The sequence below is a fragment of the Lates calcarifer genome, unplaced genomic scaffold (genome assembly GCF_001640805.2).
Source record: "Lates calcarifer isolate ASB-BC8 unplaced genomic scaffold, TLL_Latcal_v3 _unitig_5321_quiver_747, whole genome shotgun sequence".
NCBI lineage: Eukaryota > Metazoa > Chordata > Actinopteri > Centropomidae > Lates > Lates calcarifer.
In genome coordinates this window covers 4,593-19,826 of record NW_026117451.1, presented here as the reverse complement: position 1 = coordinate 19,826, position 15,234 = coordinate 4,593, and the positions used below count along the sequence as shown (strand labels likewise).

Here is a 15,234-nt window from a genome sequence, read left to right as displayed (position 1 = left end):
CAGCAGTTTGTCCTGGGGGAAGTGCTACAGACACACTCATTAAAATCTGAATGGTTTGTCTTCAGAGGAGCGGGGAGTGGTGGCGGTGGGGGAAGTTTCTTTACTGTTAATACTTAAATGCAGTGAAGCTGAGGTGTTGATCATAGTGAAACAGTTTCAGTCATGAAAAAAACAAACAACAAACAAAATGTCCAGAAATGCTACTGAAATATAGAAATATATAGACAGAAGTCTGTAAAATATGTAGAATTGTGTCATTAAAATCTATACAAAACATTAAACAAGATCTGTAAAATTAAGTGCAAAATATCAAAAATACCTTCAGCCATGTTTGGCTCCATCTTTATGCTTGGCCCTCTGTCGGCAGTCTGTTGGCTCTCTGCTGGCTGTCTGTCAGTATTTTGTTGGTCCTATGTCGGCAGTCTGTCGGCCCTTCGTCAGCCCTCTGTCGGCCCTGTTTCACCCCCTTATTGTCCTCATGTACCTGGCAGCAGCTCAGTGAACACGTTTTCTATGTTCATTTCTCTCTGGTCCAATCACATGTTAACATTCAACACAGCTACCAAGGTAACATCCTCCACCATTTTTAAGTTCTGCTTCTTTCAGTCTCGTTACAGGAAGTTTCTAGTAATTTCTTCCCTGATTGGACAGATAACTGAGCATCCAGATCATCGGTTCTACTTCCTGTCACAGAGACACACCTGCAGTGAGGTGAGACAGGTGAACCTCTCCCAGCAGCAGTGAAGTGCTGCTCAGTGAACTCTGAGCTGTGACAGGCGAGAGGAGGAAGCTGCTGCTTAACATCAAACCAATTAGCAGTAAGAGGGAGGATTAGAGGCAGCGGCTGATCTGCTGTTAATGGGATCAGAGCTGATCGGGGGTTAGGATGACGTGTCGCAGCTCACTCACATTCACACCTCAACGTTTCCTCCTGCAGGAAAATATCTTTGTGAGGAGACTGCTGCTGAGCCAATCTGACCTGTTTTATGCAAATATTTGGTTGAGATTTGATGGCAGACCCCTCTGCCCCCCAGCAGTATGGACTGTCCTGACCTTCAGCTCGACATTATGGGTCTGAAACCAGGAGTTGTGGCCGAGTTGTGTTCAGCTGCTTCTTTCTGGAACGGATTAAAAGTCTGAAACTCTCACGGATTCTCAATTTGAATTCAGAAGTGGAAACTGTTTTCTCACTGCACTGATACCTGACGTGTGGTGACTGTTGATTTAAGTGCAGCATTGTGTCACACCAAGGCAGTAAAATGCCATTCATGCCGGTGAAGTTCAACCTGCAGAAGCGGGTGAAGCTGGCTCAGGGTCTGTGGATGCTATACTGGCTCTCTGTCATCGTGGGGATCCTCATCTTCAGCCTTGGCATCTTCTTCAAGATTGAGTTGCGGAAGAGGAGTGAGATGATGGACAACAATGAGAGCCATTTAGTGCCCAATCTGCTGATCCTGGTGGGGGTTTTGGCCTGCGGGGTCAACGCCTTTGGGGGAAAGGTGTGCCACGACTCTCTGGACCCAATCAAGTTCGCCAAGTGGAAGCCGATGCTGAAGCCCTACATGCTGCTGTGCTGTGGCTTCAACGTGCTTCTGCTGCTGACGGCGCTGCTCTGTTTCCTCATGCAGTTTGCCATGTACCTGACGCTGGCTGAGGGCCTGAAGAATGGCATCAAGTTCTACAAGGACACGGACACGCCAGGACGCTGCTTCATGAAGAGGACGCTGGACATGACGCAGATCGAGTTTCGCTGTTGTGGTAACAACAACTTCAGGGACTGGTTCGAGGTGCAGTGGATCAGCAATCGCTACCTGGACATGAGCAATGACGAGGTCAAAGAGTGAGTACAGAGCAAACACTGCAGCTATCAAACATTCACCCATTCATCAATCAGCAGAAAACTTCTCCCTTATCAGTTAATCACCTGTTATTTATGGAAATGCCTCCATCTTCTGCTGCCTATTTCTCTTTTTTTTAATCACAATCTGCAGCCTGAGAATCTGTTCATAATTTGTAAGATAAAAATAATGGCAGTTCTGATGAAGTTCTTTTTGATTTTTATCTGATCTGGACAGAAGATACCTCAGAGTATATGTCTCATTAAACTGACCTCTGAACTCTGATCAGAAAGTTTCTCTGAATCCAGTTTCATTTTGTCACTTGGGGTCATTGAGAGCACAAACTGGGATCATCTATAAGCTTCCTAACCACCTTTCAGGGAAGAGAAAAGCCTGATTTAAATCTCGAGCATTTCCTCCACAGTCATGTCATCAGGTGTCAAGCGTGTTTTTCAGTTGAATCCTAAACTTTCATTGCTCTGACTGACAGAGTCAGTTTTGTTAAACGGGGTCAGTGGAGGATAAATGAGGGAATTAAGGAGGTAAAAGTTGCCGTGCAGGAGGTCGATGTACCGGCTTCTCCTCTCTAAGTCTATAATCTGTCAGGATCTGATGTCTATCCCACTGCAGCTTACACACCGACAACATGACAAGGTTAAACCAAACCAAACAACTGAGTTTGATTCTCTCACCAGGTGAAACACAGCTGGAAACACTAAGAAAAAATACATTTTAGTTAAAATGTTTAATTTAGATACTGTGAGAAACTACAGTTGATTGAGAGTTGTAACAGGAACAGAACACAGTAACAGAAACATGTCCATTTCCTGCAGACTCAGACCTGAAACTTTAGGACTGAGACTTCAGGTCTGAATCTGCAGGTCTGAAGCTGCAAGTCTGAGTCTGCAGGTCTGAGGCTTCAGTTCTGAGTCTGCAGGTCTGAAGCTTCAGTTCTGAAGCTCTAGGTCTGAGCCATGTTGCAGATCCTTGTTTGCGTGTTCATGTCATGTTTCTGTGCTAATGTGTTTAAGAGATATTACTCTCTCTCTCTGAGATGATTATTTCCCATGATCCAATTGAAACCTCCTGTCAGCCACAGGCCCTGCTTGTACCTTTCAGTCACTCTCAGGCCCCGACCCCTCAGAGGAGTCATCAGTGACACAAAATGCCCCAAAATCAAACATTGTTTTGGTCACACTTGAACAAACTGAAGTCGTCACATTTAGTTTTTATTTTTAAAAATGTGGAAACATCCTGATCTCCTCCCTGCCTCTTCAGAGGATGAACCCTTAATCTTCCTAACACAGATAAGAAGCTATGGCAGCTTCCACCATTTTGAATCCAAAACTCATCTGTGGCAGGAAAATTCACTGAAGTTGACTTTGATGCTAAAACAGTGTTGTTCAGTGGATTCTGAAATTAATTCACAGTCATTTAAATGTCGCTGTGATCAAACAAACGTTCAGTTTGATAAGCGGCTCGTTGTCTTCCTCCTTCCTCGTCGTAGTAAAGGATGTGCAGCAGAATCACTACTGTTTACCATAGACAGAAATAATGGGCATAAATATTTATTATGTGTTATGCTGCTAATACTGTTGTCTACTCTTCTCCTTCATCAGTAGAACTAACCTTTGGCCTCTGTTGTTCAGTTGTGTTTAAGTGAACACTGCTGTAGTGAAACCAAATCAGACACAGAATGTTCTCAACAAATAACATGTTCTGATGGTGGAGCCACAGAATCTGTAGATTTTATGGAAACCTTCTAACAGAGCCTCTGTTTTAGGTGACTGTTTACATGTCCTTTTGGAAAGTCAGTGACATGACCTCAAAGACACAAAACCACCTCAAAGAGACTCAGGCTCCTTGAGTCTTCCTCTTCCTCCTGTAGTATCCTTGGTGCCAGTTTGTGTCTCTGGTTGTTTGACTTTCCAACAGGAAATGTGAACAGTAAGTTCAAACTGAGGCTCTGGTACAGGGGCTTCCTGACTCCTCAGGGGCCTCAGAGATTTATTCATCTTGTTTTGTGGTGTGTTTGACGTGTGACCTCCCTGCAGAGTCCTAGAAACATTAATTCTGTCTCTGTCCTGCAGTCGTCTCCTCAGTAACGTGGAGGGGAAGTACCTGATGGACAGCGTCCCATTCAGCTGCTGTAACCCCGGGTCACCTCGCCCCTGCCTCCAACATCACCTGACCAATAACTCTGCTCACTACGACTACGACCACCGCACTGAGGAGCTCAACATCTGGACCCGGGGCTGCCGCGAGGCCCTCTTCTCATACTACAGCAGCATGATGAACAGCATCGGAGCACTTGTTATTGCCACCATCTTTTTGGAGGTAAGAGTCCGCCCACAGCCAGCCTCAGCCAATCAGCATCGAGCCTGGGCCACACTGTCACTTAAAGGAACAGTTCAACATTTAGGTAAATCCTCTTGTTTTTCTCTCTGAGAGTCAGGTGTTCAGACTAATCCTGCTCTCATGTCTGTACGTTAATATGAAGCTAGCAGCTGGTTAGCTTAGCTTAGCATAAAGACTGGAAATGGGGGGAAACAGCTAGCCTAGCTCTGTCCAAAGGTAAAAAAAGATTATTTCTTAGTTCATCTAAAACTGACTAACATGTTACATCTGGTTTGTTTGGTTTAATAGAAATGACAGCGCAGTATTTTATTGTGTTTAGTGTTTATTAGCTGCCATCAGTCTCTTGGCTCAAATGTCGATTTTAGGGGAGCAGTTTCAAGGTTGCGTGCTTTTAGAACAGGAGGGGAGTTTATATAAAAACAAGTTTCTCCTAAGAACCAACAGGTGAAAACTCAGAGCTGAACCTTCCTCTTATCTGCTGATGTTTTTAACGTCTGGTTTGAAGTGAAGAAGTTCAGACCTTCTCTTGAAGGTGAACACAGGATAAGTTCAGTTCTTAATCTTCTGATTTAAAAGAAGATAATCGCAGCAGCACACCTGCAGTAAATTAACCAAAGTGACCTCAAATGCACCAGGTTAACAGTGTAATTGATTAGAGAGTGATTAGCATTACCGCCAAAGGAGAAGGGCTAATGTTTGTTCTCAGCTTCAGCTCCTCAGTCTGTTTACACCAGAATGCTGTTTCATGTTTTAGCATTTTTTTTTTGCAAATAAAATTCACACTGAAATTTAAAATGAAATCTGATTCATTTAATCAGTTTTTAGTTCTGATGGAGCTGCTTTTAGAAGACATCATTAACTGTTCTCTGTATGAATTCACCTGTGTGACTTCACCTGGAGTTTGTGTGCTTCGTACAAGATGTTCATTGTTTTTGCAACATTCAGATGTTTCAACAGCGGCTGATGTTCAGGGCTCGGTCATGGATCGGGTGCTGAGGTTGTGGTTTGTTAAACTGCCGAACGGTGGTCAGGCTCATCGAGGATCAGGAACTATTCTGGGGGGGTTAATCTGCCCACAGCGGCAACAGGTTGCATTCTGGGAAGGTCAGGATGAGGGAGAGAAGAACTCAGTATCTGGGTCAAAACAACAACTTTGACCTGAAGCGTGACAACAGGTGATGGATTTAAAAACAACATCCTGAACTCAATCACTGTTCGTAGAACATCACTGATGCTGCCGCTGCTCTGAGACACCTGAGACTTTATCTGTAACTTCTCCCCCTGGTTTCTGATAGCATTCTGACTGGCTGATTACCAGAGTGGAAGTTTGTATGATAACTGTAGAATACAGCTGCAGACGTCTCATCCAGACTGGAAACAAAAATTGACCACAAAAATGTGTTGAACTGTGATGAACGTATTCTAACTCTGTGTGTTCCTGTGTGCGTGTCAGTCGGTGGACATGGCGGGGTTGAAGTACCTGAGCACGGCACTGGAGACTATGTTGGACCCGGAGAACCCAGAGTGTGAGAGCGAGGGATGGCTGCTGGAGAAAGGCGTGAAGGAGACATTCACCGAGCTGCTTGCCAAGCTGAAGACATTGGGAAAGACCAACCAGGTGGAGGAGGGCGGGGAGGCGGTGACAGCTGCCACCTGAGAGCCACATTGACCACAAAGGACTGAGGTCCCCCCCACCCCACCCCCCATCCCCCTCTCAACTGTAACCTCTCCCCCAGAAAACAGGGAATGAGAGAGGAGAGGTCCTGTGTTCAGTAGAAATGGCATCATACATGAATATTACACACACACACTTGTTCAAAGTGAACAAGTCATTGAAACTAATGTCAATACTTCTGTAAATATGTTGAACAGAGTTTATTTTTAAACAGGAAGAACAGAAACCTGCTACTGTAAATAAAACATCTGTGTTCATCTTCAAATTATTACAAATATTAAATTAAATTTTCCTGTCTCCTTGTCTGTGACCTTCCTGTCAGATGGCGGTCAGACTGTCAGATACCATCATGCCTGAAAGAGTCGACACTGGTCTTCACCGAAACCCAACTGATACGTTACGCTGCTGATCGTTGATCAGTCGATATCAGCTCATCACACAGATAATCAGTACATTTGAGACAGTTTAGAAACTGATGCAGTTACACAGTTTGTCCAACAGCGAGCACAGAGCAGACAAAAGCTATTTTTAATTTGAAAGATTTTTGCCAAACCTGTTTGTTAATGTGAAAAACAAACTAAATGTTTCTGCTGTTTCTATGTCAAGTTCCGGTATCAGTCGGGTTCTGGTCTTTACTGTCGCTGTCTCAGAAGTGGTTGGTTGACACGGGAATAGATGGCCAACATCAGAAAAACCTTGGAGTCCTCAGTGCTGCTGTTGCAGGTCATAGGGGGTACTGCAATTTTTTTGTAATACCTGTTGTAGTACCCCTTCTGACCTGCAGGGGGTAAATACAGAGATACACAGAGAAATATGCCTCTGTATATACCTGTGTTAACCTGCTAATCTGTATATATATACAGGTAAACACAGTTACAGTGAGGGAGATTTAGCCAGCATCTTATTGACTTGAGTGTTTTTAGTTTTATGTAAAGTGCACGACTTCTGACTTAAATTCTGTCACAGGCTTTTCTTAAGGTTTGTTGATAAACTGTTTCAGTGGGAGGAATCAATGCTAACACAGGATGCTAACACGGATGCTAACGTCTGTTCGGGTCTGTGTTGTTTTACTGAGGTAAAGTCAAATCAGCTATCTAGAGATTAAAGAGTCAGTTTAAAGAGAAAATCAGTTTTCAGCGAAAGGTTGTAATATTTGTATGTTTCTGTCTTTTTCTTTGTAACATGGAGAGTTGTGATGTTTTCAGCCAGTTGTTATGGGTTGGTTGGAGCTCGTAGTCGCTCCGCTGTGTTCGATAAAATCTATAAAGAGATTGTCACCGACACCAAACTGTCTGAGTCATCTTTTATTAAACTCATCAGTACTTCAGCTTCTGCACAGGTGTAGACACAGGTATATATACAGGTATATATATATATATATAATATATATACAGATGTATACACAGGTATATACTGGTATACTGGTATATAAACACGTATATATGTTGCAGCTGAACTGAACATTATTTAATCCAGGTGCTTTTTTGTCTTTGAGGATCTGAGAGAAAAACAGATGTGAAAAACATGTTGAAGTTTATCTCTGATTAGAACAAACTGGATCAATCTTCTTCCACTGATCAATTTCTGAAGTTTATCAGACTGTTTTTTTTTCCGAGAAAAGAAATTCTTCAGGTTCTGCCGAAGAGCTGCTGACTGAATCTTTTTACAGTGTAAAACACTGTAAAACTCCAGTGTGCAGGTGATTAGCAGCAGCTGAGCAGATCAATGTGTTTAATCAGCTCAGAGAAACAGATTAACTCTGCTGATGTCAGCTGTCGGCCAAGGACAGTGGCCATGACGCAGGGAGGAGCCCTGGGGGTCCTTTAAAGGACAAGTTCACTGTTCCTGGTTAATGAACCTTCTCCACACAGTTTCAGCTGCTCTGTCAGGAAACAGGAAGGTTTGTTTATGATGAATATGTCACAGTGAAATCTCTTCATGACTCTGTTGTTCCTCATGATGATGGTGGACCCTCGATCCTCAGTCTGGACGTCTGGAGAACAGGAGCAGTTTCCTGGTGTTACTTTGATTCATGTCTGTGTCATTAATTATTTTGATGTTCCTCAGACATCATCATAAGTCCACAGACAGGTGTGTTTGATTACATGATCTCACAGGTCAGTGGCTCAGTCTGTCATCATTAATCATCTGTGATGTCAGGATAAAGTGTTTTATCTGTGTCTGATTAGAAACCAACAAAGACTAAAGATGGAGGTTCAGTCAGAGAGGAGGGATGACCAATCACATGGCTCCTCACAGCCTGTTGCTGGGCAGAGTTCAGATTAGATCATGTGATCTGAGAGGTCACTAAAACATTCAGATTAAACTCAGTGTGAACTGGTCTGAAGATAAAACCACCAGAGGTTCTCTTCATCCTCATCATCAGAGACTTTCAGCTGGTTCACATTGTTCACTGTGTTTCTGCTGGTCAGTGAACACATCACCTGTGTGTGTGTGTGTGTGTGTGTGTGTGTGTGTGTGTATTCTTAGCAGGTGCTGTGATGAGATTAAAATGAACCTGAGCAGCAGATTAACACTGTGATCCTTTTAACACAGCACGCAACTTGTTTCACAAAAGTTAAAGTGAGACACACTTACCACACACCTGCAGTTTATTAATATTTATCACCACACACCTGTAGTTTATTTATATTTATCACCACACACCTGTAGTTCATTTATAATTTTAAAACATTTATAAACCAAGAAACAAAAAACATGATTAAAAAAATGTTATGTCAGGACATGGTTTTGATCCATGGATGTATGATAAGACCTGTTCTAATCAGTCTGATGATACATCCATGGTTCAATCCTACTGACAGATACTTCTGTACTACAACAGTTAATCTCCATACAAGTGCAAACCATGTGCTTTGTGGTACTTGTACATAAAATACAATTTAAACTAAATATTCAGCTGTTAATGTCACTGCTGTGAAATTCTCCAAACATTTTTAAAAACTACCAGCCTGACCTGAACTCTTCTGCCATCTAGTGGTTGTCTGACAGTTCTGTATGTGACACACACACACACACACACACACACACAAGAGTAATAATTAAATTTGTAAATAATAAGAAATGTGATTTATACTATACCTTTCTTATCAATATTACAAAGTGTTTTACAGAGAGAAATTAAACTATACAAGGCAAATGAAAAGAGAATGAGACCAAATAACTTGAGTACAGAGGAAGAAAAAAAAAAACAACAACTAGAAACAGCTCCACGATGCGGTCACAGATCAATAAGTCTCCAAACATTACAACACGAGGAAGATTTTGGTTTTTATAACTCTCCCTGAACGCATCACAACGCGACAGGTGCGTGATGTCAGGCGCCAAACGCGTTAATTGGTCGCGTGGAGGGGGCTTCGAGATTAGTCCAGAGAACGAGGGGAAGTACGAAGACATTGGGTCCAGCTCCGCTCAGAAAACGCTCAGGTGAGTCCGCCATGTTAACGTCACGTCAGGTGTATAAGCTCCTGTCAGTGTCATGTTGAACTGTGAGCGTGTGTTTTTAAACTGTAAGAGCAGAGACTCAGACTGAGCCTCTGTTAGCTTCATTAGACTCCGATTCACCTGGACAAAGTGACGATGGTAAAAACAGGCTGAGTGTATCACCTGTGCACATGCAGCAACAGCAGCTTCAGGTGAACGTGGTTCAGCGGCTCCATGTTTCTGCTCTGATTCTGTGATAACGGACATCAGTGATTGATTGATTGATTGATTGATTGATTTGGGTTTATGTTGCTGCTCTGACGTCAGTATGATCATCTCCTGATGGTTTCCCGTGCTGTGATTCGCGGCGCTGTGAACAGCGTTCACCTGTTAACATGGCCGCCGGCCGCCACGCGGACGCCAGGCAGACAGTGTGTGTGGCCTAAAGCACAGGGTGTGATGTGTTAATGGAGCTTTAACAGAGTGAACAGACTCCGTGTCAGAGCAGTGAGGAATGAATTCTCTGCTGATTGACAAATGAGGTTTTCACTCTCTGTTGTTCACAAACTCAGTTTGACTTCTCAAAGAGAAGAAATGAGCAAACTGTCGCTGCAGGACCAGGAAATATCAGAGGTTTGAGACCACATTCACATTCACGTTGGTTTTCTTTTTAATGAACAGAACTGGAAAAGAAAAGAGTCTGAGACAAACTCATCCAACTTCAGGAGGAACTTTGAACCTTACACGGGAAGGTAAGACACACCTGGAAGCTAGCTGTTAACCACCAGTTAGCATAGCATTAGCATGAATGTCATTTAAAGTGGTCAGTGTGAGCACAGAGCTGTAATATCCAGTTCATCAGTCTGTATATAATATATCTAACAGCGCAGAGAGAATTTAAAGGTGATGAAATGATCAAACTGTCAGAGACTTCAGACTTTCCTCACTAACTTCTCTTCTTTTTCTTCCAGGTAGATCTACAAACCAGTAAGTCTTTTTCTTTTTATTCTGTCTCTGTGTTGAAGGTGTCATGGCTGCCGTGTCATGACTGTCTCTGTTTAATTGGCTTCAGATGTTTGTTGGGTTGTGTCTTTGTTTGGCTGCTGTGTTGTTACTGTCTGTTTTCTGACAACATGTCTTCCCTCTGTCCTGAGCTGTTCACTGTGTTGGACAGATGTCCTCAACACAATCAGAGCATGTAGTGGTCTTGGGTTGTTTGGACAAGTTTATTCAGAGGACTGCAGAATGTTTGGAAGCTTTGGGAAAGATTCAGTTTATCTTTGTGTATGCAGTAAAGAAAAGACTTACTGTCTCTGTTCAGTTTGATCTGTTAGTGATGGTGAGACTAGGAAGAATCAGGTGTTGGATCAGAGCTGGATTGATGTGGTTCAGTGTGTGAACAGTCTGAGACAGGAGGGTTTTATCTTCACTGATGTGATGAGGATAAAGTGTTTGTAATGTTGTGTTAAAGTCAGAGTCTCTGTAATCAGCCTGTTGACTGTGTTTATTGAAGCTGTGTTGTCGTGGCCGCTGACCCGTTACTGTTCTGTTTGATCAGCTTGGATCAATATCTCTGCGCTAACTTTTCCTTTTCAGGTAAATCTACAGTCGGTGAGTCTCATTTTCTCTTTAACTATGTTGTGTTGTTGGAGGCTGCTGTGCTGCTCATCTGAAAAACAAAACAAAACACTGCTGTGTTCACTTATTGTATCTGTAGCAGAAAATTACAAACACAACAATGTGACAACATGTTGATCCAAAGCCATCAGTCTGTTCCTCTGTCAGCTGTCACTGATTCACAAACCAAAACTTAAACACACAACTGTCTCAACAGTTTGAAGCTACAAATCATCAGGTTTGCACCTTTTTTTTTTTTTTTTTTTTTTTTTTTTTTTTTGTTGTTATTTTTGGGCCACAGCGTCATCTCCTGTCTATCCCTCCCTCTTTGTCTCAGCCATCGAGCTGATCTAATGATCTATCCATTTCCTTGTTCATCCAACATGACCAAGTTTGTCCCCTGTTCATCTGTCCCTGTAAACAACAGAGCCTTTTAGATCTACAAAGTGCTGTTTCTATTTTAATTGTGCTGGGGGTTGTTGATAATACAGATAACAGAATGAGTCTCAGTCAGTTCTGCTGTCCTCTGTTCATTTGCATAAATTCTGTGTATTGAACCTGTGTCTGCAGTAAGAAAAAGACTGTTTTTGTTTGGATCTGCTGAGGCAGTGATGGTGAGACCAGGAAGAATCAGGTGTTAGATCAGAGCTGGACTGATGTGGTTCAGAGTCTGAACAGACTGTTTCAGGACTCTGGAGGATCAGACAAGGTATTCAGTGAGGACAGATGATTCACTGGTCTTTAAATGATTAGTTATCAATCATGTGAGACAGGGAGGAGATCCAGTGTAAATGATTTAAGGGAGCTGCAGCTGATGATGACAGGAATGTTTTAGTGATGTGGTGTAAAGGTTGTATTAACAGTCAGTCTCATCAGTCTGTGGTTAGTTGCGTATTGAAGGTGTCTTTGCTGTAACAAAGCCTGAACTCATCTTTCTCCATCTCTTGTTTGTCCATCTTTTTCTGGCTGCCATCACTCACAGCAGCACCTGTCTGCCTCTGTTTGTAGCCACAGATACAGATGAAACAAACAGTTTCTTTCTTAATGGGTTTACTACTAATAGACTTTATTTATGTAGAGCTTCAAAGCAGTTACAAAGTGTTTTACAGTAACAAACTAAACAAACTGCCAGTGTTTTTATTTGTGCTGTGGGTTTTCATTGTTCCCTGATTATCCATCCAAGTTCCATATGTTATGTTTCTGTGTTCAAAGCTTTAGCTCTGTGTACCAGCTAACATTCACATTCAGCCCATCAGATTATTAAAGTCACACATTGATAGTCAGGGTTTCTATGATTACTGTCTGATTGGTTTGAGACAGTTTAGTAGTTTTTCTCCTTGTTCACCTTGTGCTCTGAAAGTTAGGTTATGCCTAGATCACATCAGTTATCATTTATATTTGGTAAAAGCTTTTAATCTGAAGGTAGCTGCTTATTGGCATTGCTCCTGGTTGATAAATGTGGTGTTTACTGGGATTTGTGCAGCGTAGTTTGTGTTGCAGGATAATTTAACTTTTGATGTGAGATTCTAAATTCATTATAAAGCCTCAGAAAAAGATCAGTCCAGAGAGTTGGCAGCATTGTCCTCAGGTCTCATTTTCTCTCCAGGTTTCATTTCAACATTCACTGCTGCTGTTGACACATGCAAAGGAGCTGTTTCCTGATTCCACGTTTGTATGTGTTTGAGATTTGGTCGTAGACCACTGACAAAGCAGATGACTTGAAATGTTTGACTTTGATTTGTCCAAGTGCTTCAACAGACGCATCTTCACTCTGTCCACAAGTCAACAAGTTACTGTTGACACATTTGGCCTTTGCCGTGGTTGACAGGACATCTGAAGAAGTAGTTCAGAGACACAGTAACCTGGTAATGTCAGATTCAGTTCTTAAATTCTGTGTGTGCACATATCCTGACAGAATCAGTGATATTTGGACCAAACCTTTGCACATTTTTCTAATGTGGTGAATCAGAACCAGGATTCAATGAACCGGGACTTGTTAACACGACAGAGAATGAGGTCAAATGAGTCGACTCGCATCATAAGAAGGCAAGGCTTTTCTCCTTCCCCTTCTTCTCTGTGTGAGAGGAAGTCCACGCTGTCAGTACAGAGGAAAAAGGAAAAAAAAACCCTAGTTGTGCCGTTTCCAAAACCAGACAAGGATCCATCTGGTGTTGTCAATCAGCTGACTTTGGTATGCTGTTATAATCTTAGTGTTTTAGGGACAGATTTGGTGACATTGATCAAACTTTAAATTCAATTCAAAAGTTGGTGCTTCAGTCAGGACGTGTCCACACACAGAACTTAAGATCTGACTCTGACATTGCTGGGTTACAGTGTCTCTGAACTACTTCTGTAGACGAGCTGTTCAATCACCTCAGAAGTCAGATGTGTAGACAGAGACTTGTAGGCTTGTAAACACTTTGTCGATGAGTCTGTTTGAAACATTTGGGTGAATCGGGTTCAAACATTTCAGGTTGTTGCTTTGTCAGTGGTCTGTTGCCTCATCTTACCAAACACGTACAGCCATGCTGAATCAGTTAATGGATCTTTTACAGATCTACCAGCAGCAGTGAATGTTGTAAGGCCACCTGAAGAGAAATCACTCCTGGAGACAATGAGGTGAGATTGTTTGTTGTGCAGCCAAACCAGGGTTAATGTGGAGATAGGAACTTTAGGGAGGCTACCTCTGTTTTATGACCATCAACACTGCCTGAACACAGACAGTTTGTCTCTGTCTGTCTGTGTCTGGGAGTTCAGGGTCAGGTAAACAGCCTAAACAGCTACATGAAGTCAGGTACCTTGACAGTTGGGGTTTCGGTGATGATTTCTGGAGAAACCCTGTCCGTCTGAGATTGGTTTGACACAGCTGGTTAGTTATCTTTGTTGGCTTTCATCTCTGATAAATAAATCTGAACGTTCAGCTGCTCTTGATGATTAATGTGCTGTTTGATGTGAACTCAACATAATGTTTCTGCATTGTCTCTTATTTAGGTTATAGTTGAGCAGAGACAACCTTAATTGACTTGAGGAGCATTTATTTTCAATATTTCCATTGTAACATTTAAAGTAACTCTCTTTATTCCCTCGTTACTCCTCAGCGGTTTGATAATTGCCTGCTCATAAGTTGTTCGTTCTAGATTAGTGGTTTAAATTATAGAGCATAACTATCTCTTGATTTCATGTAGACTGAAATTGACTGTTACTGTGTTTGAGATTGGAGTATACTCCAGTTGTCATTCAGCCCACAGATGATGTTTTGTTCTTAATACATTAAAACCTGAGTGATGTTGCCAAATAAAATTGAAAATCCTCTAAGTCAGTTGTTTTGCCTGGTTCCAGCATTCCATTATCAGATGGTGGAGTTACGTCGATGGGCTAGGTATAGATAGTCGAAAACCTTTAAATTACTTTAAATCCATAGTTTCATATTAATTTTGTGTTAGTTGTAACTTCAGCGTTACTTTGATTTTGAGTTTAAACTCTTTCTTCTCTTTTTCTGCAAAGTTGAATTCCATCTCGGAGACTGAGGTCTAGGAGTCCAGATGGACTAAAGTTTCGTACATGTATGATTTTTATTTATTTTTCTCAGCATGTTGGGAGGCCTCCCAGCAGGGGAATTTATCCTTACCTCTGCAAAGCCTTAAGTCACTAGAATATTCACTGCAGTAACAACTGACTCTGGGATATATTGATCAGTTTCATATGTTCTTTAGATTGTTGTCAGACCGGATTATTGTGCGGTAGACAGATTAACAGGCAGGTGTATGGATTTGCTGGGATGGAGGAAGCCTGGCAGATGGAGACAACTCAGATGATTTTTTAAGAAGCTGATGGACAGTATGAGTATATTTAACTTTCCAGCTGTGGGTGATGAGGACAACAGCAATCATGATTATAAAAACCTAACTGATGCGTCAGGTGAACCAGGTTGACACCATATTTTACAGTTTGTTCCTACAGAGTTACTTCCTATCAACAATCAAAACATTGTGCTGTGGGCTGACTTCAGAAGGTCTTAAGGTTAACAGTTGTTGTGTCGGATAGAAACAGGGGATACAACTGGAGCTGTTACAACTTGCCTCATATCATTAACATGAAAATTAGAGTATTGTTTTGATTGTTGCAAATCCTTCCACACAGACAGCATTTTCTGTATCTCTGCATTAACATGATTTGTAATTTTTACTCACTGCATCATACATAGTGAGAAATCCCATCTAGAACTGACCAAGTTGTGATGTACTCTAATTATTAGGCCAGTAGAAGCAGTTGTTGTTGTCCAGATGATTAGAATGGATGAGT

At 42.0% G+C, this 15,234-nt stretch overlaps 1 protein-coding gene across 1 annotated transcript; it reads left to right on the top strand.

Annotated features, from left to right (window-relative positions):
* Positions 1–28: 28 nt before the first annotated feature.
* prph2b (peripherin 2b (retinal degeneration, slow)) lies at positions 29–5,866 on the top strand. The gene is made up of 3 exons (XM_018662776.2): positions 29–1,840; positions 3,929–4,175; positions 5,650–5,866. The coding sequence occupies exons 1-3, from the start codon at positions 1,260–1,262 to the stop codon at positions 5,851–5,853; spliced, it is 1,032 nt and encodes a 343-aa protein (XP_018518292.1). The 5' UTR covers positions 29–1,259; the 3' UTR covers positions 5,854–5,866.
* The last annotated feature ends 9,368 nt before the right edge of the window (positions 5,867–15,234 follow it).

What these genes read in the sequence shown, in the direction of transcription:
- prph2b (XM_018662776.2), top strand. Translation starts at nt 1,260, where the DNA reads ATGCCATTCATGCCGGTGAAGTTCAACCTGCAGAAGCGGGTGAAGCTG. An exon ending in AGCAATGACGAGGTCAAAGA is followed by an intron (nt 1,841 to 3,928) that starts GTGAGTACAGAG and finishes TCTGTCCTGCAG; the next exon opens with TCGTCTCCTCAGTAACGTGG. An exon ending in TTGCCACCATCTTTTTGGAG is followed by an intron (nt 4,176 to 5,649) that starts GTAAGAGTCCGC and finishes TGTGCGTGTCAG; the next exon opens with TCGGTGGACATGGCGGGGTT.